This window comes from Gopherus evgoodei, chromosome 4 (genome assembly GCF_007399415.2).
Source record: "Gopherus evgoodei ecotype Sinaloan lineage chromosome 4, rGopEvg1_v1.p, whole genome shotgun sequence".
NCBI classification, from domain to species: Eukaryota; Metazoa; Chordata; order Testudines; family Testudinidae; genus Gopherus; species Gopherus evgoodei.
Window position 1 is genome coordinate 130,853,242 of NC_044325.1, and position 25,121 is coordinate 130,878,362.

General features: G+C 50.8%; 1 protein-coding gene across 3 annotated transcripts; it reads right to left on the reverse strand.

Moving 5' to 3' along the window:
• Positions 1 to 308: 308 nt before the first annotated feature.
• ADIPOR1 (adiponectin receptor 1) lies at positions 309 to 24,652 on the reverse strand. Of its 3 annotated transcripts, XM_030561074.1 has the most exons (9): positions 24,576 to 24,648; positions 19,426 to 19,694; positions 15,840 to 16,099; positions 14,646 to 14,777; positions 13,364 to 13,535; positions 9,225 to 9,411; positions 8,270 to 8,457; positions 2,297 to 2,490; positions 309 to 1,160 (listed from the first exon to the last, which is right to left on the reverse strand). In XM_030561074.1, the coding sequence occupies exons 3-9, from the start codon at positions 16,092 to 16,094 to the stop codon at positions 1,032 to 1,034; spliced, it is 1,257 nt and encodes a 418-aa protein (XP_030416934.1). In that variant the 5' UTR covers positions 16,095 to 16,099; positions 19,426 to 19,694; positions 24,576 to 24,648; the 3' UTR covers positions 309 to 1,031. The 3 variants fall into 3 exon arrangements, with proteins under 3 accessions (XP_030416934.1, XP_030416935.1, XP_030416933.1); XM_030561075.1 differs by lacking the exon at positions 19,426 to 19,694 and having other exon boundaries at positions 15,909 to 16,099; positions 24,576 to 24,652; XM_030561073.1 differs by lacking the exon at positions 19,426 to 19,694 and having other exon boundaries at positions 24,576 to 24,652.
• Between the last annotated feature and the right edge of the window lie 469 nt (positions 24,653 to 25,121).

Below are 25,121 nucleotides of genomic sequence, written 5' to 3' on the forward strand. Positions count from 1 at the left end.
ACTACCTGATCCAACCCCTGCATGTTACTGACAAGTCAGTCTCTCCTGCTGCAATAAGCAATCGTTGAATGGATTGAGGAATTTGGAGCTGGTTAGTTTAAGTCCCCCCTTATCACCATTTTGCCAAACTTGCAGTCTCTGCTCTCAGCACTGTGCTCATGGCCTCGTCCGGACCCACAGCCCAGCAGCAGACCCCCCTTGGCTTAGCTGCAGGCTCCACCCCAGCCTCAGCAGGAGCCACCTTTCCATTCTCACGGTTGGCAGTGCCCAGTGCTGACAGCTGACAAACCAGGACACGGAGGCTCCCAGCATGACAATAACTATTGACCTTTTTATTTCAGTCAGCTACAGCAGCTCTACATTCCCCTAAAATACTGTCCTGACCCTCCTGTGTTACCACAAACAGTTCATGGGCAGACACATTGAAGTGGCACCAAGTTTCTCTTTAAAGCTTAGTATTAAATATTAAATAGTCTCTTATTCCATTTACATTACTGTGTCAAGAAAAAGATAGTTAAAAGGTAAGTTACATGAACCTGTGAACAGCCCCTGTTCATTAGCACTGCAGGCTCTCGGGCCAGTCCTCAGGAAGGCGTTGCTCCTTCAGATATGGAGGAGATCCAGACCATGGACTAATACATGAGTTTCCTGTCTCTCCAGAACTGGGCTAAAAATGGGTCCACCCTGGTGTGCTGGGGAGCAGGCAATCTGCACCCTTGACTTTCGGAAACAGAATTTCTGCACTAGACAGAAAATCCTAATGTGATTAGAACACTGTGTGGTGGAGGAGGGTTTTTACTCCCCAGGAAGGGCTAATAGTTGAACGTGCTTCTTCCTATTGGCCACCATTGGCAATGTCCAGCAAATCACTAGGAGATAGAGCAAGGATTTGGTCATCATGGACTTTGCTGGAGAACATTCTCTTAAAAAACAAAACAGAAAACCCAAAGAGTTGAGTCTTCCTTTGATTTTAGCAAAGTAGTAGTTTAAAAAAGCACTTAGGAAGCTGGTACTAAAGTCATTAGATGTTCTCAGAGCAGAGAGTCGTCCGTACATCCACCTTCGAGTCCATAGCGAAATTCTTGCAAGTTTGAGACTCCATAGAAGTGGACAAAGGCTGCAGCCACCACCAGCACATGGAAGATCTGATGCGACTGGAACTGTGGGAAGGTGAGATAAAGCCCTTAAAAGTTAGACCAGCAAGAAGTCAACAACCACAAAAGGTGAGTCCTGTCCTGAACTGTCAGAGCTCCATGTATATTGCAGCATCACAAACCAGGCAGACTGGTCAAGGGTCCTTTTAGTACCTCTAGTCATGACCTATTGGTTCAACCCACTGCTTATCTGGTAGTTTACATCTCAATGCCAGGGGGAAAAAGCTCAATACACAGGATAAAGAGAGATTCTATTTGAAACGGGCCATTTATCTCACCCCATTGGAACTAAAACTGCCTGGGACACAGAGGTACATTCCTCTGTGTAGGTACGTGTGGAATCACAAGCCAAGCTAATTGCAGGGGAGCTGAGCCAGCTGCCTTCCCTGGAGCTGGACTTGATGGCAGAGTCAAGTTCCTCTGAAATTAGCCCGACAGCAGCTAAGAGCTGCAGGAAGGAACCCACTGGCCTTTGAACTTTCAGTTTGAAATACATACTGAGGCCAAGATATCAATAGACATGACCTACAATTCTGAAGAGGGACCTAGATGCTTTGGGCTGCAGAGCCCGCAGACGACCTAGGCAGGGCAAATCCCTGAGCACAGCTGGCTCCACTGCTGAAGCTGCCTGGCTTGCCGAGCTCAGTCTGGGTTCCCCTGGAAAGGCTGGGGCAATGGGAAATCACCGCCCCAGAAAAGAAACACTACTTCAGCCTCAAAAGGCAATAAGCAAGGGATGTACGGGGTCCATTTTGAAAAGAGCAATGGGAGGCCACAGACCCAGGGACTGGAGAGCTTTAGGGGCAGTAACAGCACTTGTTACTGGCCCATGGAGACTACAAACCCCACATGGGCTGCTCCAGCCTGATCTAAGCAGCAAGGCTGCATTGCATGCTGAATCCTACAACCACAGGCTACCCCTGCCTTCTCTTTTGCCCCTCTTGCTCTCTTCACAATCTGCCCTTCATTACCCAGCAGAGCCCCACATTCCAGAGCTGTCTCAGATGAGTCTAACCCAGAAGCTCTGGGCCCACGCTGCCCTCTGGAGTGCATCTAGCACCACTTCTCCTGGCTTTCTCAGCAAGATACCCCTCAAGGAGAAGGTAGGCTCTACCCATGCCCCCAGCAAAGGCTGTACTCACCCAGATGTCAAACTTGCCAGGAAAGAAGCGTTCTGGGATGCGGGCAGCGTACAGCCCTGCTCCTGTTATGTACATCACAGCCATGAGGAAGAACCAGCCCATCTGGCCCACAGTGGTTGCTTTCACAAACCCCTCAGCAATGGTGAAGTGCATGGTGGGCACAACGCCACTCAGCCCCAACCCCAAAAATACCCCTGGGGGAAAGAGAGAGAAAGAGAGTGAGCCCTCAGCCTTCATTCAAAATACAGCCAAGGCACCTGAGCCGGAGGCTGTCCTGCAGCTCCCACGATAGCAGAATGCAGGTCTCCTCTAGGCCAGGAGGGAGTTGAGTGTTGGGGAGAGTTGCTGGACTGACCGCTCTGGGATGAATAGCTCCCACATCCCTCCAAGCTGCCCCCCAGAGGCTGCCCAGGGAGGGAGAAGAGTTGCAGAGCAATGAGTACCAATGGAAATAGGCTGACTTCACAGACAGGAGCCTTGGCTGCCCTGCTTAGCCTTCCAGAGAGGCCTACATGGGCCATTGGTGATGGGACAGTAGGAGTGGACTGAGACCAGACTCCTTCATGTGCCGGTCAGATGGAAACTGTTTGGAGAGCTCAGCCCCAAGACTGCATTTAATGGGAGACCAAGAGACCACATATCGCACTAGCAATCTACTGAACCAGTCACTCCCCCATCGGACAGAACCCAGGCAGCAGGTTTCATTCAGCACCTTCTGGGCTGGTTCTAGCTTTGCTCTGCACTGCCTGGGGGGCAGGCTGGATTTCAGTACAGCCGGCTCCCCAAGCACTCCTCTCTCCCCTTGCTCTCTCCAAGCTAAATGGAAATGTACTTTTGGGGTAAAGTTTCAGCCGAGTCCTGGTAGCTGCTTTTGAGTTCCATGAAAGCCAAGTCTGGGAAATGCAAGGGGCTTTTTGGCATAGGCAATTCAGAAAGGGCTGAACTGCCCAACACGGAGCTGTCAGGGTTACTTGTGCTCCCCAGGGACTTGGTCCTTTAGTCGTTTGCAAAAAGTCCCCCGGAAAAACGTAAACATTTAAAGAGCTGGGCTCTGCCTCTGCACAGCAGGCCCTAGGGCTAATGCTGGGAGAACAACCCTATGATCAGCTCAGAACCAACACTGACACATGCTCCCCAGTGTCCATAGCCTTCTCTGCAGACCGATTGTCTACTGAGCTCTCTGGGCCCATGCAGCATTTAGAACTAGGCACACAGGAACCAGCTTGTCTGCAGCATCCACCACTTGCTGTGGAATCGAACCATTTTAAAAGATTTCTAGATGTTGAATTGCAAAGAAAAATTTGCAAATGGAACTGATGTAGTGATGTCTTCCTGAGGCCGCAGACAGTGCCCTCGCCACAGCAGCTGAGCTGAGACCCCCCCAGTTTGGGATTCAGAACAAGCAGCAGGTAAGTTTAAATGGCAGAATTGTTAACTGTGGTCATGTAAGTAGAAACACCCAGCAAACACCGCATGGTCGGTGGAAGCCTGCTCAAAACCTTGGCTGAGAGGGGAGTCTAGGTTACAACACTGCCAGCTCAGATGATCTGCACTGCCACTGAGCAGGGTTTCAAGCCAACTCCAGATACACCCCCCTTTGTGGCCAAAGTAGCGAGGCCGATCCGTGCCACTCCAGCAGCTTGCACTGAAAAGCACTGACTGGCCTGGGGCTTGTTTTCTTTTCAAAAACAGGGACATTAAACAGCAAAATCTAGGTCAATGCACCAAATGTAACTGCACAGAAGTCAAGCAGTGAAGGTGCTCAGGCACTCTGGGACGGGGACCAGCCATGGCTGTGCAGTCTCTGTTTGTGTCGTGTTAAACTGTTCCCCTAAATACATACACTGGTGTTGCCAGAGAGATGCCCAGGCTGAATGGGTTGGTTGGGTTAACCCTGCATTGGCTGACCCTGGTGCAGTTCTACTCATCTTCGGGAAGGGCCAGCAATAACAGGTTTTGTATTTTATACAGCATGGCCTTCCACTATGTGACTCCCTCCTGGTCTCTGGGGCTGTGACCTTGGTGCTGACTGCGAGAGGCTCCAGTGGGGATACAGTGTGGACTGTAGCAGACTGTGGCACATACAACAGAGTACGTGAGCTGTTCCACCAAGCACCTGGGGCCACTGGCAGCACACCAGGACACTACAATCATTACCGCTACAGCAGCTCAGCCGAGATACAGGCAGCACTAACCACTGCAGCCCTGCTCAGCCCAGAGCCCAGGTGGCAAGTGGCCCAATGCAGAAATGCTCCAATGCAGGTATGCTGCCCCTCCACTCCCTCCACCCCCACCCCCCCACTGGGGAGAGCAGAGGGAGGTTGACAGGGATGAATGTGGAGGAGAGAGCTCATTCCTACAGCTGAGTGGCAGCTTTTGGCTGCCAAGCCACTGCCCAGAGAAAGGAGGTCTCTGCTGCAGCAGCCTCTGGGCCTTTCCAGATAGCAATCAAGGGGTTTCAAACTCCAGAGGGTGTGCCACCAGGCAGGAACCTCCTGCCCTTTGGGGCAGCTGGCAGCCTGTGCCCAGCATCAGCATATTCAGAACCTACAGCACAGGCAGAAACAAGCCTGGCACCAGCTCCGCTTCTTCCCTCTACCCCAGCCTCTGTCCCACGCCTCTCCACTAGGGCTGCACGCCAGCTCCTGTGGTCCCAGGGCAGGTTTCATGCACTAGCCCCTCAGGCAGGAAGTCTACCAGCTGGAGTGCCACTGTGCAGCAAGTGCCATATCCCACAGCTGCCTTCCACTCCATGAGCTCCCCGTGGGGGACGGGGCTGCTGGCCTCTGCCATGCATCCCCTGTGAGGCCTCACCAGCCCCAACCCCGGCACTGGGGGTCCTGCAGGCACAGAGATTGAGAGCTCAGCTTAGGGGCTTCAGGCCAGCTTCACTCCACCCAACAGGGCACAGCCCCCTCCTTGTTTCACTCCATCCCATCCTCATTAGCAGGCCCAACCAGCAGTAGCATCTTTCAGCCGGGTGCAGGAAAGGGTCCCTGACAGCTGCCCTGGTGGCAGCACTGCTGGGGCACCCCTAGCTCCCACAGGTCACAGCTCTATGCCTGGCCAGGACCAGACACTGGTGAGGTGTCACCCCAGGCCCTGCAATCTGAGCAACCAAGGAGCGTCACTTCGCCAGTGCTCCTGTTCAGATATCAGAGGCCGCATCAGAGGCTAGGGGCGGAGGGAAAGGAGGCGCACAGGGCCTGTAGGGCATAGAGAAGTTCCGTGCACGGCCCATAGGGGGCGTGTGGGGGAAGGGGGATTCCGCACAGGGCCCATAGGGAGCATGTTGGGGGCAGGATGGGGGAGCCAGAAGGCAGAGCTGGAGTTCAAGGCAAGCAGCTCCATGCCCTGTGCCACCCCTTGGGCAAAGGCACAAACCCTAGAGATTTGGCCAGAGGGCAAGTCAGTGCATTGTGGTTTCCCAGCCTCCCCTCCCAGGTCAGTGCAGCACATTAAAAGCAGCAGCAAAACATGAAGTGTGGGCCTGGCCCAGATTCTGGACTTTTCCCCAGGCGAGGAGTGTTCACAGCATGGGGTCTGGCTGCCCTTGCATTGCCGGTTGGAGCAGAGCTAGACGGGGGCTCCAGCTCAGTTAGGGGCAGGCACCGGGGGAGAGGGACTGACCTAGGATAGTAGGACACAGGCTGGCCATGCTGCAGGGAGGGGGCCTGTGAGCCACAGTGCTGAGCATAGCAGACGCGGTAGCCATGGAGAGAACAGAGAGCCTTTGGGAAGGAGGCGCGTTCTAGAGTATCCATTGGCTGATAGAACCAGGCGCTACCTCTTCAGGCCTCTGGCAGAAGGGCCCCATGTCACCCGCTCTGTTCTAATGCACAGCTTTTCCTGATGTACCATGCGGCAGCCCCCATGGGGGACATCTCACCAGCTGGGCTATCTCCACCGCTCAGGGAGCAATGGATCCTCAGGGGGGCTAGAAGGATCTTGGTTCCACCATTTCAGTGGCTGTCCTGTTCAAGCAGTTGCCAGGACACCCACCCTGGCTTCCAGCAAGGGTTACAGCCTAGAGGACACAAAGCTGGGGTAAGAGCTGCTGGGTCTGTGTCTAGCAGGGGAATCATTCCCTGCTGAGAACAAGCCAACCAGTTTTCAGCTGTACTGCAAGACAATTCCCATGCTCTGGCACCAGTAACTGCTGCGACTGGCAAAGCCAACTTCGCTCGAGGCATGGGGCAGGGTCGGAGTGGGGAAGAAGAGATAAAAGCAGATGTCTCTGGTGAATGCTGCTCTGGGAAGGGCTCCCTGGACAAAGTCACAACCTCTGGCAGCAATTCTGCAGCTCCTGCTCCCCTTGGAGGGTTACCGGTTCTCAGCCGGTCAAAGAGGGAACAGAGAGGAAACCCCTGGGCTCACTAAACCAGTGGTTCTCAACCAGGGCACCGAGGCCCCCTGGGGGGCTGTGAGCAGGTTTCAGGGGGTTCCTCAAGCAGGACTAGCATTAGATTTGCTGGGGCCCAGGGCAGAAAGCGGAAGCTTCACTGTACAGGTCTAAAACCCGGGGCCCTGAGCCCCACCACCCGCGTCTGAAGTCAACACCTGAGCAAAGTAGCTTTGTGTGGGGCCCATTACAATGGAGCCCCAGGCAGCTGCCCTGCTTGCTACCCCCCAACGCTGATCCTGGCTTTTATATGCAGAAAACCAGTTGTTGTGGCACAGGCAGGCCACAGAGTTTTTACAGCATGTCGGGGAGGCCTCAGTAAGAAAAAAGTTGAGACTCCCTGCACTAGATGACCTCCATCCACCTCCAGGCCTCAGTGCTAAGCAGGCTGACTAGCTACCCGCTATGGCACGATCCTGAACAAGGATCACAAGAACCCTGTGCTGCCTGCAGCCTCTGTTTCAAGTGAGCCAGAGTCTCCCGGATCAGGGGGACTCTGACAACGGTATGACCCCGCAATTCGCGGCACAGCCAGCAGTGGGACAGCCCTGGGGGAAGCAGCCAGGACTCCAGCTGGGGCATGAAGCACAGGAACATTCATTTAAGCTACATCTAAGTGAAAACCACCTGTGCCTTCTGGACTAGTAAACATCCAGCACTAGCCATCGCTGCCAGGTGGCAGAGCTCTGCCTCTGCCCTGTGGCTGTGGGAGGGAAATGTATGTTGCCTTTAACTCTAATAGCAGCTCAGGACCAAGGCTAGCCAGATACAGCTGTCACACTGGAATGCTTCAGGCCCTTCTCCTGCTCTTCTCACTAGAGCTGGGTTGTGGAGGCTTGGCTCCGCATACCCAAATCAAGAGCAGATGTGTATGTCAGTCACTGACCCCAATTCCTGGGAGGCTGCCACTGCTCCACACCAGCCAATACCAGAATCACACCACAAAAGTGACAGCTCGCCCAGGCACTCAGTGGCCTACAAATAAAGGGTGTGATCCTGTTTCCAATGAGGACACTAAGAGCTGTGGCCTTAACATCAATGGCACCAGGCTTGTGCCACTTGCATTGCCAGGCCAGGCCAGGCCAGTCTACCCAGATCGGCACTCGAAGCCCAACATGGGCTCTCTCCTGGAACATTGCTGTATTGCAAAGCAAGGAAGGTACTGCAGGAAGCTAAAGACAAGGACAGTGATGGGAGTTTCCATTGCCAGAGAACTGGTGGACTGAATCCTTCTGGGGCAACTGGATTTTGCCCACACCGATTGGTAGCTTTTCTATGGATCCCCAAATGGCTCATGCACTGAAGTTAGCCACTGTAGTTCTCTGGGAGGCAGCAGCCTCTTTATCCCCAGTTTACAGATTGAGGAATGAAGTGACCTACCCAGAGGTGGGAAATGAGCTCAGATCTCCTGAGTCCCTGTTAAGTGCCTTAACCGCAAGCCCTTCCGTCAGGCTGTGGGGCTTTCCATGTCACATCCAGTGGGAGTGGCCCCGCCCACACCCAGCATGTACAAAGTCAACATCCACTAACACCAGCTGAAGAGCTTGTGGCTGAATGAAAAGCGTTCCTACCTGCTCTGGTCTGTCTGTGCTTGGGGGTTGCAAACCGGTCCCACTGAGCGACAATGATTGCAGAGATGCCCAGGACGCAGACAATGGAGAGGTAGATGAGCCGAGGCTGCGGTGAGCAGTAGAATGAGTAATAGAGCCAGGGGACAAAGCTCCCCATAATCAGCAGTGCTATTCCTGAGTAATCCAATCTAGAACACAGAGAGAGAGAGAAACCCAGGGGTCAGTTTGGAAGTGCACTCCCCTCACTCTGGCATGTCTACACCCTCAGATCCCGTTCTCGCAGCCCAACCGCGAGCTCTCCAGCTGTAGCCCTCCAGACTTTGCGACCCTACCTCCGTCTGTAGGCCTAGCTAGGGGGAATGTGACTGGGAAGAACTGCAGCAATGCATTGTGGGTGCTTCTGTTTGCGTTCCAAGTGAGTTTGTGGAGCAGAAACGTAGGAGGGTGGGTCTGTCTGGGCGGTACAGGTGTGAGCAGAATTAGGTGTGTCTGTGCAGTTTTCTGTTTAGTGACAGCATGGACAGGACAAGCACTGGCACAATCTCGGGGAAGCAGTAGCTCTTAGTCCTTGTTTGCACAGGAATGCTGACAGCTTCTTTCATCCCCAAGTGCTTGCAAATGATACACATGGGAATCACTTCCTTACTGAAATGCAGCCAGTGCTGGGGTGAAGAGCAGCAGCTATGTAACATCCCATGGCACATCAAGGCATTTTGGCTAAGGGCACCCCCCTCTTCCCTCCCCCCAATCTTAGTGCTGTGCAAAGCAGCACCTGGTGGATAAATCCCTTTGGCAGACTGGCCTGAGCAAGATCTGCTCCAAAAGCCCCGCACACTATGTTGTTCAGTGCCTGGCAGGCTAAGGCTGGGCTAGGTCAGCCTGCTGCTAGGACACGACCAGGAGTTAGCAGCTGCTGCTGAACAGTTTTGTGGTTGTTTTGCTGCAGCCGACTCACTTTGAAAACGTCCGGGAGACCTTCTCCGAGTGACAGTAGACGGTGTGGAAAAGCCAGGAAAAGCTGAGGCATAGCACTGCTCCAAGGAAGAACATCCCGAACACCACCTTCTCCTGAAGAGGGGCCATGAAGTACATATTGGGCCTGAGCATGGTCAGAATCCCCAAGAAGAGGAACAACACAAAACCTGCAGCCAACACACCAAAGAGTCAGTCAGTCAACAGGAGCCACTTCCAACAGCTGCCCAAGGGAGTGCCTGTGCAATGGCAGCGAGCCAGCGTTTCACAGCAGACCTGGGGAAAATCAACACCAATGGTCTTTGTAATCCCTGCCTGTGCCAGGAGAGAGCAGCACAGAAGGGTCACACAGCGTCAGTCCTGTTAGCAGGGGAACTTGATAGCTGCCCGGGGAACAAGAACAGACACGGGGCTAGTCTGGATCTCCCTGGCAGGGCCTGCAGCAGGGTGTTGCTGAGCCCAGTGCGACATGCATTCCACTCTGCTGCCTTGAAGGGGCCAAACCCGTTTGGGGGGATAGAAGTGGGGAAGGGCCAGGCTGTCTTACTTATTCTCCAAAGACTCAGTTGCCTCTAGGGAGAGATGTGTGGCACTCCTGGCCAGGCTCATCAGTTCTGCTCCTGGGGGAGAGGAGATGAGGAGTCATTTGAGGTGCTTCTTCCCCCGGAGGCCTTAGCAACACTATGTCTTGGGGTCTGGGAGCTTGGGCCTGGGCCCTGCGTGCCCCATTTGTGCTGACATTCGACTGCCAGGCTAGCCACTGATACTGACACCACTCAGTTCCAGACCGTGCTGAGGACACACTGTCCCAGCTGCTCCACACACGATGGGCTCATGCATGCAGCCTTTCCCTGCCTGGACCTTCTGGAAGGCCCTGAAGAGCATTCTGTAGCACTGCCAAATGGCTCCAGGACTTGTATTTGAGGATGGGGCCCACTTGGAGATAAAAGCACAAATGATCCAGTCCCCATGGGCAGCAGGGCTCAGCATACCCTGGAAGGCACATGCCCACAGCCTCTGGGGACTTGATGTAAGAGCTCATTTTTGCGTCAGACATCTGGAGCCAAGAGGGATCACTGCCTGCAGAGCTAGAAGACGGATGGCATGTGATGTGGTTAGCATGGCCAGGTGAGTGGTCTGACTCGGAACTGTTTTAACATGGCTTCAGTCTGCACCTGGCCCTAAGCGCTGGCTGCCTAGCAGGAATGTTGCTGTTGCAGGCCAGTTCACTGCATCCGTGACATACTTCCCACGCTACAGGAGGAACTGTGAATCTGACCATCATTAGCAGCCCTGGGTACACTGAGCTGCACCTCCAGCCAAAGGCCACAAGCAAAATCTGCCTCTTCCTGGGTTCCCCATATGATTTTATGAAAATATGCTAATGAGTGTGAATATAATGCAACTGGAATATGCTTCATGCAAAAGGTCTCTTGTAAGGTATCATTACAAAGGTTATAATCTACTGAGCGTGGTCATCCTATTTGTATGTATGTATCATTCTTGTATTTGAAACTAGAAATATGAAATACAACTCCGAGGTCCTATTGTAATTATGCAAATGGTGGTTTGAAATCTTGATGGCTCCCATCAACTAGGACAATTGGTTGTAAATGGCTCTGTTTACTTGCAAGCCTTCCTGTGAGTCAGGCCAGGAAGAATGAAAGTTTGGGGTTTCACAGGACATGTGACCATGTCACCTGGTATTGGAATCCATCTAAAACCTGGTGCTTTTCCACTTAGGAGGAGGGGTGGAGACCCAGAGAGACAAAAGATCCCCATCTTGTGCCAAAGCTATAGAAGGGGGTGGAACAGAACAAAGGAGGCTGCAGTCACAAGAAATCCCCTAGCTACCACCTGAGGTGGAACAAGGACTGTACCAGAGAAAGGATTGGGCCCAGGCTAGAAAGGAGCCTAATCTGTGAAAGAAGCTTATGGGAACATCTTTGAGATTTATCTGTAATCAGTTTCTTAATGTATTAGGCTTAGACTTGCATGTTTTTGTTTTATTTTGCTCATAAACTTACTTTGTTCTGTCTGTTATTACTTGGAACCATTTAACTCCTACTTTTTATACTTAATAAAATCACTTTTTGCTTATTACTGAACTCAGAGTTAGTGACTACTACTTGGGGGGAGCACACAGCTGTGCATCTCTCTCTCTCTCACTGTTATAGAGGGTGGACAATTTATGAGTTTACCCATACAGAGTAAAACAGATTTATTTGGGGTTTGGATCCCATTGGGAACTGGGTGTCTGGGTGCTAGAGACTGGAGCACTTCTTAAGCTGTTTTCAGTTAAGTCTGCAGCTTTTGGAGATGTGGTTCAGACCTGGGTCTGTGTTGCAGCAGGCTAGCGTGTCTAGCTCAACAAGACAGGGTACTGAAGTCCCAAGCTAGCAGGGAAAACTGGCTCAGAGGTAGTCTCAGCACATCAGGTGGCAGTCCCATGGGAGTTTCTGTGACCCCACTCATCACACAGATATCACTCGCTGTGCGCTCCCCTCACTTTACTGAAATGGAGGCTGAGCTGTGCTGCCCGTAGCACTGACAGGGACACTGTGAGGTCAATGGCAGTTGTGAGCTAGACGACAGATGTGCTGGCCAGGACCTTTCCGGGAGCTACTGCCTGCCTGGCAGTTACATTTACTTGACTGCACCCCCTCCTTGAGCCGGTCCAGCTCTGAGGACATTGGATGAGCACAGCTGAGAACTGGCAGATCACAGTTGTGCCAGCCGCCAGACAATAAGCTGGTGCCTACCGTAACAGGTTCCAGGAGAGCATGAACAGTCTCAGTTGACCTAGGGGGTCAGATCCCTCTTTGCCTTGTGATGCTGGGGAAAAGGAGTGGCCTGTTCTCCCCATACATGGCCCTCACCCAAAGGTCAAGTGCACCCTGGCAGCAATGACAGCAACATAATCCCTAAAGTGAATCCAACTACTTGTCTAGTGCTCAGCACGGATGCCAAGCCTGGATCCCTGGCCAGACGACGAGGAAGCAGGCTACACACCCTGATGGGACAAGCCCACTCTGACCCTGACAAGGTGTGTTCTGTGCCAGGTGAGGCGAGAGCTTCTGGTTCCTCATTTCTGGCTCCCTAGTGACAGAGCAGTACATCTGAATGGGGGCACCCGACCCCCCACGTAGCACAAAGTGAGGATTAGGGAGCACAGAGGGCTCAGCACCAAACAGCTCCCATACTCCCACTCTCTGTGTGCGGGAGGGAGGGGGAGGAGATACAGACATTCTTCACTGTTCTCAATGGGAGCAGTGCCCACTTTCCCCTTCTGTGAGCCCAGCAAGTCCCAGTTCTGCTCTGCAGGTCTGTCAGATTCTGAACACAGACGTGTCTGTTCACATGGGTTAATCCTCACCAGCGCCCCACATGAATCCCTGTGTCCATCCCCTGTGAGTCCAATGGGTTATCGCTCTGCCAGCTCCACACTCACTCAGTGCATGTAGTGAGAACATGGCTACTCGAGTCCTGCACAGGACTCCCACCTGCCCCTGCTATTATGGCAGTGGGTCTTTCAGGGATCTACACTAGTCCCACACAGGGCTCAAATGGCTACCATCCCAGCCCAGTGGAGGATCTGGCACAACAGGCCATGGGAGGCCAAGAGTGACCTCGGCCCTGAAACAGTCTACCAACACTGGTCAGTGGAATGATTTGGAGGCAGCATGGGGGCCCCCAAGAATCCCGAGCTCCTGGACAGACAGGTTTGCTGCCCTGGCAGAGTATCCAGCCCTTTGGGGAAGACAAAATAACTCCCAGGAATGCCTCTGCCCCTCTGACTGAGGGTGCAGTCATGACAGGCCCATACCAAGCTCCCTCCATCCCCTCGCTGGGGAGGAATTCTCCCCTTCTTCCTGCCCACTAAAGAGAGAGCAGAGGGAGGATGCGGGGGAGAACAGGACACTCCCTCCCACCCTTGACTGTTGATGTGACAGATGACGCTGAGTGAAACTTTTCCCCTGGTAAAAGGCATCAACTAGAGTCAGCCTCTGAATCCTCTGAGGCAGGGCCCTTGCCTTGTGGGGTCTCTGTACTGAGCAGGGCATGCTTGTGGGGCCACAGCCATACTCATCAGCCCCAAGGATAGAGCTCCCCCTCAGTCACCTAGTAAGTGAGTCCAGATGTTGCCCGTCTCGGTGTGTATTCGGAAGATGCTCTTGAAGCAGGCTCTGAAGGACGGCATAGGGGGTCTGTGTCCATGCAGGAGGTAATCGTTATCCTTCAGCCAGTCCGGTAGCACATCATAAGGAATCACCCTCCAGCGCCCTTCCCACACCTGCAACACATCAACCCACGCAGGTTGTTACTCTGACTGGCGGCCCCTGGCCAGGCATGGAAGCCGTTCCAGAGCCACTTCTATCCCCGTGACTGCTAGCTGTTGTTTCCATGGTGCCCATCACTGTGAAAGTTACGCTGAAAACCACATAGAACCAGTCAGTCTCTTCTGTGAGTTAAGTACTGAACTGGCCAAGCCTTCTCTCCTCAGAGGACATGAGAACTCAAGAGGAAGTTCCATTGTTGCAAAATTAAATGCTTTGCAAATACCCACAGGATGCCCATAAAGGGCCTTCTCCACACTCAATACCCTAGGACTGACAGAGACCAGCACCCTCAGAATTTGGCCCTTCATCACCCTAACAGGCAACACTGTCAGCAGAGCCACGGTTGGAGACGTGACAGCTCTTATGGGACATTGTGACAAAACCCCAACGGAGTTCATACAGGAGCGCCCTGGAACCACGTTTTCATCCTGGCCCCAGCAATCGCTGCACCAGCCCTTCTCTCCCATGGTTCCACAGGTGTATGAGTCAGTATAGGAGCTTCTGCTTAGTCCCCAAGGCACACCACAGCAATACTGGATAGGTAGCAGTCAGTGCTCCAGACCTCAGGACAGATCAGAGGGGCAATGCTGAGCTAGATTAGGGCAGGGGTTTGCACCACACTTGCCCCTGCCAGACATGGATAACCCTCACTGTCACATGCACTAGATACACCTAGATGGTTCCACCTGTCAGGTCCTTGGCATTCTCCAAACAGCACCCAGGGTCACTGCTGGCTGTAGAGGGCTTCTCAGGAGCACTGACAGCAAGGGCAGGAAGGAGAAACAGCATTTCACAGGTGCTGCTGTTCACTTCCCATTCCTCTTGGCCTTGCAGTTGAAAATTTGTTAAGCTCTTGGCTTAGGCCCCCTGCCCATGCTAGGAGGAACCCCAGTGCACTGGATTTAGTCATCCACATTTATGGTGTCCTCCTAACAGGGAAGATTAACCCCAATGCAGACCCAGCACAATGCCTCAGACTCTGTCACAGCAGAGGACAGCGGCCCTGAGCCCTGGCTGCCGTCCTCCATCGGCCGGCATTCAGGGCTGCCATGAGCTGACAATACCTTGTACACAAATTCCTCCATCTTTTCCATAGCGTGATGAGCCTGCAGAGGTAGAGTCAGCACGCGAACCACCTCCTCTTCCTCCTCCTCCTCCTCCTCTTCCTGCGGCGCTGTGCATGGCTGCTCCTTGACCTAAAGGGAGAGATGCCATTATTTGACACAAGCCACAACCCACCAGAGAGATGGACCATCAAGATGTGGGGAACTTAGAAAACAGCAAGTATATTCCAACCAAGAGGGGTGTGAACCCTTAGAATATATAGGTGCTACAGCCCTTCTGAGAGGGGAGAGATGGAAGCCTCCCCAGTCACCATTACTTTTGCATCATGGTACTGTCTTAAACCGCACACAGAAGGGCTAATCCCAGATTCAGTTTTGTTTAGAACACGGAATAGAATGGAGGATCTTCCTTCTTTACAGTCCAGGGGGCAGCCTGAAATGGCCACTCTGCTCTAGCCAGGGAAGTGCACCCAGGAAATAGGCCAGGTACCAGCCGAAGCAGAAGCGTTAAAGAACAGAGGCAGCCCCTTTTCACTGCATGTCTAAAGCAGAGGCTGCTGTGAACATGCTGCCCCTACCTATTACTAACAGGTATTAGAAGATGACTCCTAATCTTAAAAGCCACAAAAGCAGAAGAACCAATAAAAATGCTCCTTAGAATTCCTGCAGTGCACCCTGTTCACCTGCAGGCAGTGCTTTCAGCAGGAGTGCAGAGAGTGTTCCTCGGCTGATATTATGAGGCGAGGTTTGTTGAAGGCTGGCTGAGACCAGTTCACCCTCCTCCCTCTGCCCCAGAAAACAGGAGCACACTGGGGTGGGAGGGGGTTGTTTGCTTATGACAGATTACTTTCTATGCAATGGAATAAAATTTCCAGGACAGATTTTCTGACATGTCATCACTCTGAACAACAGAGAGTGGGTGCAAATCCTCACCATTCAGATTCAGTCCATTTTCACCCACAATGTGCACTGGTGTAAAGGGATGACAAGGGTCAGGGTCTATTGTAGGGAGCCCAAAGCCCCACACTTCCATGCACTATGTTGCTAATGGGATTACAGGCAGATTTCTGGGTTAATCTGCAAGGACAGTGTTGAGAGCCTAAATAACTAGGAGTATATCTGTCTGTAACTCTAGGGCATTCAGGACACATTCAACAGGACCGACTGGAAGCAATTTATAGGAAGAAAAAGCACCGAATGGGTTTGGTTTGCAGATCCCAGCAGCTGCCCTGCCTGGGGGCACTCCGTTGGATTGTGCCTTACGCTGGCTGAGCTGACAGCTCCCTGCTCTCCCTTCTCCTCTAGCAGCGGCCCCAGTTCTGCCAGCTCCAGATCGTCTCCTTCTCGGCTGCTGTTGGAAAGTCCATTTCCTTGGCTGGTTGCTGACCCTTTGCGGGACGACATCTGGTCAACACACAAAAGGTCTTGAGCTTCTGTGTTCTTGAACATTCACACTAGGAATAAAAACAAGACAAGTGACACTGCAGGCCTGCCCCCTTCCATTCAAATCCAAATCTGTCACACCAAGTGACCCAATACTTTGCAACTTATTGCCTTGGCCAACACCGATGACAGCATCTACAAGAGCCAGCTCCTCAGCTCAGTGCCCATGGCAGCAGGCCGGTGCTTGCAAGGTGCAGCTGTACTCTGGGCACGGGCCCATTCAGAGTTCATGAGAACTGGAAAATCCCAACCCCCCTGTGACACCCTAATATTCACCACTGTCATGTAATTAGGATAAGTTTTATACAAAGTATGACTTGTGAGGTATCATTCTAAAAGTCTTGATCTGCTAGACATTAACATCGCATTGTCATATGTGAAGTTATGAACTTTGGCTAGGTATGCCTTACTGAAACATGTTGCGAGGTTGAAAACATCCACAAGCCGCCTTTCAGGTACAACAATAATGCTAATGGCTTATTGAGAAAATACACACAAGCACAAGTATTACCGCAGGAACTGTCTACAAAAGAAAACTCTCCGAGATAACACTACACAATGGGAACTGTTTGACCCAGATCACAGCAAAAGAGTTTTCCAAAGTGGGAAGAAGATATAGAAGCAGGACAGTGACATCATGAGGGTACCACACTCTCCCTGCAACAACACACCTAGAAACACCTGAGGGGCAAGGACTGAACTGTGGGAAATGATGGTCCCAGGTTAGAAGGATCTTTAGCCTGTGAATGAAAGCCTGGAAAAGCCAGTGCAACTTGTGCCTTAAGAATCTGCCAGCCTGTTTATCACTCAGGGTGAGAATTTGCTAATTTATATCCTATCTATTTAGTGTTTTAAGATCAGTTTGCGTTTTTATTTACTAAGGCAATCTGCTTTGATCTGTTTGCTATCCCTCATAGTCACTTAAAATCTACCTTTTCTAGTTAATAAACTTGTTTTTGTTTATTCTGAAACCAGTTTGTGGAATTCATAACTGAGGGGAGCAAAAAGCTGTGCATATCTTTTTCCACACTGAGGGAGGGGGTAGATTTCCTAAGTTTACACTGTACAGTTCTCTGTGCAGCACAAGACAATATAATTTTGGGTTTACATTACAGAGGGGGTGTGCACATGAGTGCTGGGCAATTCCCGAGTCCTCCCACACAGAGCTGATCTCAGTGTCGTGTGTCTTTGTGCAGCTAGGTGTGTACTGGAGGAGGCTTGAGGGCTTGGCTCAGCAGGGCAGCGTAAGGGAATCCTGACTGGTAGAACCAGTGGGCTCAGTGGTACCCCAGTACATGAGGTAGCACCCCAGGAGTGAACAATCCATCACCCCCAATTTGGAATCTCCTTCTCCCTGGCTTCAGGCCCCTTCATCCAGATTCCAGCCAAGCTTTAAAGGGAGCCCAGGGAATCTCAACTCCCAGAGGAGGCAAACCCAAGATGGCAGCCACAACCTTCTGTGCTGCATCAACAGTGTCATGGGAGGGTGGGTCTACAAGGGCAGCACCTTTGGAAGTGCATGTGGTTCTCTGGATACCACCACGCTGGACTGGAATTTCTAAACACAACCAGGATGCTGTGACAGGATATGGGCAAAAGCAGAGTTTTCACTGGGAATCTGCCATAAACTAGGATCATCCAAGTGGAACCCCATAGTCTGAAGAGAGAAGAGGACTTGGGAGTACTCTTTAAATGAGCAATGGAAAATCAGAATGCAGAGATATTAGGTGAGAAGGGAAACGTTCACCAAACCAAAGGAAATATGTTTATCATTATAAGCCACGCAGAGACACTCAACTACCTCTCCAGAGAGGTGAAGCAAACCCCATGGTCTAGCAGTTAAAGCAGGAGACCAGAGCGACCAGGATCCCAGCTCTGCCACAGGTTCCCCTGCTGGCTTCCACCAAGTCTCAGTCTCTTGGAACCTTAGTTTCCCCCTCTGTAGGACATGGGTGATACTAATATGCCCAATTCATGAGGCATTTAGGGAACAGCGTTTGTACAGTCCTGTTCCTGTGAACATGACTAGAGAAGTGCTAAGCAGCATTGTGTGGACGGAAGGGATGAGGATTTTGGCCTCATTCTATTTACTAGCCAGGATCACTTCACGTCACAAAACTAGCATGGTTTGGCAGAACTGGCCATTTCTGCTCAGAAGAGGACCAAGAAGCAGGATGCTCAGGATGTAGACACAGGGGATGCTGGCCTAGCAGCTGTCTATGTCGTTCAGCCCTCACTTATGAGAGCCACCCTAATCACACTGTTGGTATCTGACCCCCAGGCTACTTTCTTACCTCAGGGTGACAAGCATTCACCCTCTCTTCCAAACCCCAGGGGAAAATATCATGCCACTAACCTGCAGCTTATGCAAAGCATCCCACTGTTAGGAACCCATCTTAGTTATCTTAGGCTATGTCTACACTACTGCATATGTCGGCAAAACTTACACTGCTCAGGGCTGTGAATATTCCACCCACTCGAGCAACATAAGTTACACTGACATAAGTGCCAGTGTGCACAGCGCTATGTTGGTGGGAGAGCTTCTGCCACTTGCAGAGGTGTTTTTTTTATGCCGACAGGAGAGCTCTCCCTTCGGCATACAGCATCTTCAACAAATGCACTGCAGTGGCACAGTTGTATCGGTACAGCTGCACCACTGCAGTGCTGTATGTGTAGGCATGGCCTTAGAGTTGGGTCTTGCACCCTCTGAAGTCCATGGGGGCAGGTCCTATGTTGTGAGCACTTCAAGGAAGGGACAATGGACCAAATTCACTACTGCGAGTATGGGTGCCAGTTAAATCAGGAGTGAGGTGGTCCTTACTTATTCTAGGGGCAAATTTGGCCCTACACTTGCTTTTGTATAGTGCGGTACACATTGAGAATGCTCAGGAAAAATCCAGTATCGAGTCCCACAAACCCCAGTATCCTAACCCAGCTGCATGACAGTCTCATGTTTCACAAATGGTTCCAGATCTTATTCAGCACAAAACAGTCAATGGATCAGAGCCCAAAACAAAAGGAGACACCAGTCCAGGAACCTGAGTCCACAGCTGGCTTATGCATTAATTCTACTCAGTCAGGACAAGTTCTCTCTTTATGGGTGAACAAGATGTTAAGTTTTCCATCATGACCACCAGAGGAGACCACCAGACTACACTTAAATACAGCAATGAGTGTTACAGAACCGCTCTCTCAGCAAAGTCTGGGAGGCCATTCGAACTCTTAAGCATCTTGTCTCCTTATACACAAACAGCTGACACTGCCCAATAATGTAAGCGGAGAAAATAGTAAATTAAGAAAAAATAACCAACTCTGCTATTAGTACACCCTGGAGTACCTGAATGAGCTCTTCTTTCCCTATGCAACACAGTTGGCTGCTGGGCTGGGTCCGTTCTCACTCCTTAAGAGTCAGGGGCCAAGACCACGCAGAGGCAGACTTAATGGGACTTGCCAGAACTCCACTGAGCATCTTCGTTTGCAGGATTCACTCTTGCAGGGTCAAGGTCCCCTCTCAGGTACATTCAAGCCTTGAAAGATGCTCCTGTCTTCTCCCCAATGAGCAGTGGGAACTCTTCTGTGTGAGTGTAAGGGCTTAACCTATCAATCCTATAGAATTTGCAAATAATTTTTTGTCTTTATGGTTGTGAGGAAAAAAAAATCTTTCCAAATACAAAGAATGTAAGGATGTGGCATTGCGCTCCTGAGTCTGCACACAGAAGGCTCGAGTGCCTCTCTGGTAATCTTCACTTGGCAAGCAGCAGTAGAGTGAAAGTGACAATACTAATCAATGCTACTAGCCAGAGGCCTGTGCACAGCAATGAAATGTCAAGAGTTGGGTGAATTTCAGTATACTGCTGCCACTAAGGAAAGCTATCAGCAGCAGCAGGCAGCACTGGAGTTAATGGTCAGGGAGAAGGCTCCCCAGAAGAGGTGGTGATGGGGCGGGGGAATAGAGTAGCAAAGCTAATGCCACAACCCTAGCTGAAAGGGCCAAAGCTTCCAACCTATCAGATTCATATCAGCTTCTGGCTAGTATATAAGACACATGGAGATGCTATTGGAGCTAGGATTCTCACACGGGTATAGCCCCAAGACGTCTCTGTAAGATGTTCAGCCTTGGCTGCCTTTGCACCTGGCTGCAATTCCCATGCATTCAGCTGGTCTTTCCAAGACTGCTTTCCCAGATTGAGGTGTCATTAGAAAAGGTTTTGGAACAAATTAATAAATTAAACAGTAATACATCACCAGGAGCAGATGGTATTCACTCTAGAGTTCTGAAGAAACTCAAACAGCAAACTGTAGACCTACTAACTGTGGTGTGTAACCTATCACTTCAATCAGCTTCTTTACCAGATGACTGGAGGATAGCTAAAGCTACGCCAATTTTTGAAAAAGGCTACAGAGACGATTCCGGCAATTACAGGCTGGTAAGTCTTATTTCAATACCAGGCAAACTGGTAGAAATTATAGGAAAGAACAGATTTACCAGGCACGTAGAGGGACACAATTTGTTGAAGAAGACTCAACATGGTTTTTGTAAAGGGAAATCATGCCTCACCAATCTCTTAAAATTCTTTGAGGGATTCAAGCAGGCCTTTGGAGTGCAGCAGCTCCGGAGCAGTGGAGCTCCAGGTTTTTGCCTGGAGCTGGAGAGGAACACAGCTCCAAAGCCCTGGATTCAACAATCATATGGACAAAGGTGAGATGGTGAACGTAAGAACGGCCACACTGGGTCAGACCAAGGGTCTATCTAGCCCAGTATCCTGTCTTCCAAAAGTAGCCAATGTCAGGTGCCCCAGAGGGAATGAACAGAGCAGGTCATCATCAAGTGATCCAGCCCCTGTTGCCCATTCCCAGCTTCTGGCAAACAGAAGCTAGGGACACCATCCCTGCCCATCTTAGCTAATAGACATTGATGGACCTACCCTCCATGAACTTATCTTGTTCTTCCTTGAACCCTGTTATAGTCTTGACCTTCACAACATCTTCTGGCAAGGAGTTCCACAGGTTGACTGTGTGTTGTGTGAAGAAATACTTCCTTCTGTTTTAAACCTGCTGCCTATTAATTTCATTGGATGACCCCTAGTTCGTGTGTTAAATAACACTTGCTTATTTATTTTCTCCACACAGGTCATGATTTTATAGACCTCTATCATATCCCCCCTTAGTCATTACTTTTCCAAGCTGAAAAGTCTCAGTTTTATTAATCTCTTCTCATATGGAAGCCGCTAATATTTTTTTTCCCTTTTCTGAACCTTCTCCAATATATCTTTTTTGAGATGGGGCAACCACATCTGCATGCAGTATTCAAGATGTGAGCATACCATGGATTTATATAGCGGCGATATGCTATTTTCTATTTTATCTATCCTTTTAATGATTCCCAACATTCTGTTCGCTTTTTTGACTGCTTCTTTACACTGAGTGGATGTTTTCAGAGAACTATCCACAATGACTCCAAGATCTCTTTCTTTTGAGTGGTAACAGCTAATTTAGACCCCATCATTTTATACGTATAACTGGGATTATGTTTTCCAATGTGCATTTCTTTGCATTTATCAACACTGAATTTCATCTGCATTTTGTTGCCCAGTCAACCAGTTTTGTGAGACCCTTTTGTAGCTCTTTGTAGTCTGATTGGGACTTAACTATCTTGAGCAGTTCTGTATCATTGGCAAATTTTCCCACCTCACTTCATGTTTACCTCTTTTTCCAGATCATTTATGAGTATGTTGAATAGGACTGGTCCCAGAACAGCATCTGACAAAGTGGGTATTCACCAACAAAAGCTCATGCTCCAATACGTCTGTTAGTCTACAAGGTGCCACAGGACTCTTTGCTGCTTTTATAGACCAGTGTTTCCCAAACTTGGGACACCGTTTGTGTAGGGAAAGCCACTGGCGGGCTGGTTTGTTTAACTGCCGCGTCTGCAGGTCCGGCCGATTGCGCCTCCCTCTGGCCACGGTTCGCTGCTCCAGGCCAATGGGAGCTGCTGGAAGTGCAGCCAGTATGTCCCTCAGCCCACGCAACTTCCAGCAGCTCCCATTGGCCTGGAGCAGCGAACCACGGCCAGTGGGAGCCGCAATCAGCCAGACCTGCCCTGCCAGCCAGGGGCTTTCCCTACACAAGCGGTGTCCCAAGTTTGGGAAACACTGTTATAGACTAACAGACATACTGGAGCAGATATCCACTGGATTCCCTCAAAGAATTCTAGTAGATGGGAAATCATGCCTCACCATTTACAAAAACCATGTTGACTCTTCCCCCAACAAATCATGTTCATCTATGCGCCTGACAATTCTGTTCTTTACTGTGGTTTCAACCAGTTTGCCCGGTACTGAAGTCAGTCTTACTGACCTGTAATTGCTGGGATGATCTCTGGAGCTCTTTATAAAAGTTGGGGTCACATTAGCTATCCTCTAGTCAGAAGCTAATTTAAATGATAGGTTACAAACTACAGTTGTTAGTTCTGTAATTTCACATTTGAGTTCCTTCAGAACTCTTGGGTGAAAACCATCTAGTTCCAGTGACTTATTACTGTTTAATTTATCAATTGGTTCCAAAACCTCCTCTAATGACATCTCAATTTGGGACAGTTCCTCAGATTTGTTGCCTAAAAAGAATGGCCCAGGTTTGGGAATCTGCCTCACATCCTCAGCCGTGAAGATTGATGCAAAGAATTCATGTAGTTTCTCCGCAATGGCCTCCTCATCCTTGAGTGCTCCTCTAACATCCAGTAGCCCCACTTGTTGTTTAGCAGGCTTCCTGCTTCTGATGTACTTTAAAAAAAACCTGCTATTATTTTTTGAGTCATTGGCTAGCTGTTCTTCAAAGTCTATTTTGGCTTTCCTAATTATATTTTTACATTTCATTTACCAGAGTTTATACTCCTTTATATTTTTCTCACTAGGATTTAACTTCCACTTTTTAAAGGATGCCTTTTTGCCTCTACTTCCTTTACTTTGTTGTTTAGTCATAGTGGCAGTTTTTTGGTTCTCTTACTATGTTTTTTAATTAGGGGTATACATTTAAGTTGAGTCTCTATTATGGCTTCTTTAAAAAGTTTCCATGCAGCTTGAAGGGATTTCACTTTTGGCACTGTCCCTTTTAATTTCTATTTAACTAACTTCCTAATTTTTGTGTAGTCCTCCTTTTTGAAATCAAATGCTACAGTGCTGGGCTGCTGTGGTGTTTTCCCCACCTCAGGAATGTTAAATTTAATTATATTATGGTCACTATTACCAAGCAGTCCAGCTATATTCACCTCTTGGACCAGATCCTGTGCTCCACTTAGTGGCGGGTTCCAGGACCTACTGCTACTTGGAGCAGTTATTTAAGGTGTCAAGAAACTTTATCTCTGCATCCTGTCCTGAGGTGACATGTACCCAGTCAATATGGGGTGGATATAGTGTACTTGGACTTTCAGAAAACCTTTGACAAGGTTCCTCACCACAGATTCTTAAGCAAAATAAGCTGTCATGGGATAAGAGGGAAGGTCCTTCCATGGATCAATATAACTGATTTGGATCATTGGTTTGACCTAGTATGGCCATTCTTATGTTCTTATGCTTTTTTAAGCCATTCCCTTTATTTTCAGTGTCTGAAATTGGGCCAGCCCCATTTTTTGTGTTGCTGGAAACCAGCTCCATTTGGATGAGAGATGCCTCGCATCTTCAGGGGGCACTGACTGCATTTCTCAGTGTGTTCTCTTTGTCATTTCATTGCATGACACAGATGCCTTTCATGCAGTGTAATTGTATCTGTGTCAGTCCCAGGACACTCGAGAGACAAGATGACTGAGGAAATAACTTCTATTGGACCAACTTCTATTAGTGAGAGAAATTTTATAGCTCTGTTGGGCCTTGAAAGCTTGTCTCTCAACCAACAAAAGTTGGCCAAATAAAAGACATTACTTCCCCCAGCTTGTCGCTGTCATAGATGCCTTTCAATAAGTGACATAAAGTATGCTGTTCGCATATTTAAGTTTTTAGATCCTGTTGTTGCCCCAGATTTTAAAGCGAACCGTTCCCAAGAACCTATCCCTAAATGGCCTGATGCAACCTACGCTGGTCTCCAAGGGGCAGGAGGAACAGCTCTGCTTGGGAGAGCGGCCTGTCGAGCCCCTAAGCAGAGCAGCCGGAGAACTGCTGACGTTCGCAGGGTGCCACCGGGCCTGAGGCTTCCACACTCAGATCCGTTTCCACGGTCCAGGGCGGCCGGCGCGCTCCGCGGCCGCAGCAATAAGCACGTCCCAGGCCCGAGGTGCCGCTACCTCGGGCACCCAGCTCCCCCGCCCGCCGCTCACGGGGGTCCTGCTCGGGGAAGCGGGACAAGGGGTCACCCCAGCCGGGGCAGGTCACGCGCGGCCCGAAGAGAGACCTGGACCGTGGCCTCCAGCACCGAGGAGAGGCGGCCCCCGGGCCAACACCCGCCACGGGCCCGTGGGACGCGTCAGCCCGCGCCCCTCCCCCGACCGCCCGCACTCACCGGCCCCTACATCCCGGGCGGCGGCGGCAGCGGCGGCTCCGGCTACAATGGCAACACCGGAAACAGCCCTGGGCGTTACGCCACTTCCGCCGCAGGAAGCACCGCGCAACCTACACGCCACGTGATTCAGGGCACCAGCACTTCCGCTGGGGTCGGGGGCTGTGTGTAAGGCTGCAGGGGTCAAGGCATGAGCGGCCCCGGGTGTTCCCCGCGTTGGTGTGATTGGATGCGTGAGTCACGTGGGCTGTTTCTGCGGCCCGACTGCTGGAGCTGCCCTGGGACTGGCCCTATTGGCATCCAGCGGGGGTGGGCGGGCGAAGCCCGCCCACTTCTAAAGGGCCTCCCCCCAGCCTAAGGGGAGGACCCACAGGTCTGGGACACCAAATTATTACGGGGGACAACTAATGAAAAAAAACAGGATCGGGAGTGAGGTCATAGGGCTAAACGAAGGGAACCCGATGGGGACACCGAGCAGAGAACCCCGGACAACGCCCACTGCTCCTCGAAGACGTCAAGGGAGCCAGTGGACGCCGCCCAGAGGAACTC